General features: G+C 41.1%; 1 protein-coding gene across 1 annotated transcript; it reads right to left on the bottom strand.

The window, feature by feature from the left end:
- Positions 1-1,679: 1,679 nt before the first annotated feature.
- Positions 1,680-3,173, bottom strand: LOC126803645 (uncharacterized). The gene is made up of 2 exons (XM_050531416.1): positions 2,365-3,173; positions 1,680-2,259 (listed from the first exon to the last, which is right to left on the bottom strand). Exons 1-2 carry the CDS (start codon positions 3,171-3,173, stop codon positions 1,680-1,682), a joined length of 1,389 nt encoding a protein of 462 aa, XP_050387373.1.
- Between the last annotated feature and the right edge of the window lie 574 nt (positions 3,174-3,747).

The raw sequence follows: 3,747 nt of genomic DNA, 5'->3' as shown, positions 1-3,747 counted from the left end.
ACCTTTTGCCACTAACCGCGCCTCATAGCGCTCAATGGTCCCATCGGGGTTGTACTTGATCTTGTACACCCATTTGCAACCGATTGGTTGTTTGTGAGCCGGAGGAGAGACCAAACTCCATGTTTTGTTAGCCTGCAACGCCTCAATCTCTAAGCGCATGGCTTCTCTCCACTTAGGATCCCGAACTTTCTGGGAAAATGAAGTAGGTTCTCTTTGTATAGAGATATTAGCAGTAAAAAACCTGTGTGGTGTAGACGGGTTGACATACGATAAAACATGAGAGAGACAATGAGTCGTACCAAAGGGAGTGACCTCAGTGGAGGAAGACAACGGAACAGGACGTGAGGGGAGGACCGTCTCAATGTGAAAGTCCTGCAATGCGGTAGGGATCTGGGTGGTTCGGGTAGACCTGCGGAGGCGTGGTGGAGATGGTTGTAGAAGGGAAGGTGACTGAGTACTATCAGGAGTTGGACTTAAGATATGAAGTGGAGCATTAGGGAGTACGTGATCTGTGAGTGGAATTGAGTTGGTAGGTGAGTTGGAATCGTGGTGCTCAGTGGATGTCTGAGGAGTAGTTATCGTTGTAGGACTTAGAAGAGAGATATTAGGAGGTGGATTGGACGTGATTGTAGGAGATTGTAGGAGTTGAATTGATATGTGGATCAAAATAAGGAAGATTTATTAAGGAAGGAAACAAATCATGTGTGTGTGGAGGAGAACCCGAGTCTGTGTGGAAAGGAAACACATTTTCAACGAAAATCACATCCCTTGAAACTAGGGATTTCTTGGTTGTCAAATTATATACTTTGTACCCCTTTTGACCATGAGGATAGCCAAGAAATATGCATTCTATTGACCGAGGACCGAATTTGGTAAGGTGTTGGGAATGTGTAGACACAAAACATTGACAACCAAAAACCTTTAAAATGGGAATAACTAGGTTCCTTATGGAAAAGCTTTTCAAATGGTGTTTTTTCCTCAAGGGGAGGAGTTGGTGTCCTATTGATCAAGTAAGCTGCTGTTAGTATGGCATCCCCCCAAAAAGGTTTTGACAATTTAGCTTGAAAAAGGAGTGCTTTGGCTACATTTAGCAAATGTTGATGTTTGCGCTTAGCCACACCATTTTGTTGTGGTGTGTTGACGCAATTAGTTTGATGCACAATGCTTTTAGAGGAATAAAATTGAGGGAGTTTGAACTCTGGACCATTATCACTCCTAACGACCTTTACAGTCTTACCAAACTGATTTTCAATCAAATGAATGAAATGAATGAGTAGAGGACGTGCTTCTGATTTGTGTTTCATCAAATATACCCATGTGCTTCGGGAATGATCATCGACAATAGTTAAAAAATACGTTGCACCAGTAAGAGACGGAACTTTATAACCACCCCAAATGTCAATGTGAATCAAATCAAAACAAGATGCACTACGAGTAGTACTTATTGGAAAAGGTTGCCTAGTAAGTTTGGCTAAAGGACAGACAGAACAAGTGCTTGAACTACAAGCTTTATTTGCAAGGAATGGAAATAATGAAGAAGCTTTATCTGATGGGTGACCAAGTCGTCGGTGCCATAAGTGATCATGCTTGGAATGTACCGCATTGCATGTTCCTTTCTTTAGTATGTTGAGGCAGTAGAGTCCTTCCTGCTCAGTTCCCATCCCAATCGTCTTTCCCGATCATAGGTCCTGTATCACACAAACTTGTCTGAGGAAAATTGTGACATAAAATGAATCAAAGGAAAGCTTGCTCACATATATCAAATTCAGGTAAAACTTTGGGACGTAAAGAACATTGTGGAGAACAAATTGTGGAGAGAACACCACTGTCCCAATATGAGTCACATGTTTCATACTACCATCAGGAAGTTTCACTACGCGATTATGAACAGGTCTTAATGATGTGAGTAGACTAGATGTGCAAGCTATATGATCACTTGCACCACTGTCTATAATCCATGATGGTTCTATACCCTCTCGTAAAACAGAAAAGGCTTTACCTGAAAGCTCCTCGTAATTTGGAATATTACCGACTAGGTTTGCAGTAGTAGGCTTGATGTCGTTCAAGGCCTCTAACATCTTACTGTAATCACCATGGTTAGCAGCTGCCGACTTGATCTTGTTCACAAGCTTGAAGAATTTGTGACAATCAGATTGGGAAAGAGGAAGATTATCATCAATATCCTCTTCATCGTCCCCAAAGGAAATTGCATGGTTGGCCTTAGCATGGATCTGTCCTCCTCGTATGGCATTCTTTCTCCTACGACAATAATCATATGTATGCTATGTTCCTTCACAGTAAGTACACTTGAGATGTGCCATGCAGTTTTTGGTGCTATGGTTGGTCATATTGCACTTCTCACACTTGATTTCAGATTCTGAATGGTTACCACCTCGATTAAACTTCTTCACTGAGAAGGCTGATGCCTCGGGTGGCGCTACCGTCTTCCCTCCAGAAATTTCGGCTTGTCTTTCATGGCGTACGGCCGCTGCATAGACTTTGTTCAAACTTGGAAGGGGATCCATGCTTATTATGTTGCTCCGGATCGTTGCATACTCTTCATTCAACCCCATAAGAAACTTCATCGTCTTTTGTGTCTCCATGTAGGTCTTGATATCGGTGGCTGCCTTACAGGTGCAAGGGGGGAGGCCACAGATCGCATCCCTTTCGTCCCATAAGCCCTTGAGTTTGGTGAAGAACGCTGTGACAGTGCATGTTCCTTGCTCACATTCATGAACATCGTTTTCTATATTGAATAACTGAAATGTGTTAGTATGAGAGAACCTCTCCTGCAATTCATCCCATATGTCACTTGCATATTTGCAATGAGCAAGGCTCCTCTTAATCTCTTTTGACATGCTTCCTAATAGCCAGGTCTTGACAAGTATGTTACAACGATCCCATTGTCTTTGCTCATCCAGATTGGTGAGTGATCTTTTTAGGGTTCCATTAACAAAACCGTTCTTGTTCTTGATGGTCAGTGCCATGATCATGGATTCTGCCCAATCAATATAATTGTCTTCCATTAGTGGTGGTGATACAAGGGCTGTGCCCAATTGATCAGAGTGATGCATGAAGAGTTGATGGTTGGGGTTCTCCCATGGGTCTGTGGTCCTGGACGAGGTCGAGTTCTTGGTATGCTCGATCACTTTTTGCTCGTCGTCACCGGCCATGAGGTATGTTGTTTCTGTAGAATTTCTAGCTTCTCAAGATCGTATGCTCTGGTACCATAAAGAGAATTGTGAATATTTTCAATATATTGCAGCAAGAGATTACAAGGCATATATACAGTTTACATACAATACGATCCACCATTCTAGGAGTTATTCTAAGTAAGTAGATCAATGATAATTATTACAGAATATCAAGATACTAACTACTGATTCTTTCCTTAATAGTTTTTTTTTGGTCATGAAAAGTCTCTTGTTAAGTTTAGTATTTTGTTGTGTGTGTGCTTGTGTATATGAGGTGATGACTGAGTCAATCTCACCTCTACAAAATGTGTCCTTTCGAGTCGACATACAGTCTTTACTTACAAGTAGAGCAACCCCTTTTTAAGACCAAGGGAACATAAAATAGAAACTTGTTTAGAAGAGATAAACATCGGTCAAAACTACAAAATGGGATACAATGAGTCTAGGATGAACCTTATGTTGAAAGAAAAACAAAGAAATGAATCATGAATGGGTACACAGTCTCTTAAATTTTATAAATTAAAATTTTATTATATCAAAAGTACGTAGAGAT

This window comes from Argentina anserina, chromosome 7, assembly GCF_933775445.1.
Source record: "Argentina anserina chromosome 7, drPotAnse1.1, whole genome shotgun sequence".
Taxonomy (NCBI): Eukaryota; Viridiplantae; Streptophyta; class Magnoliopsida; order Rosales; family Rosaceae; genus Argentina; species Argentina anserina.
Note: the sequence above shows the minus strand (reverse complement) of the source record. Positions and strands in the feature narration are given on the sequence as shown.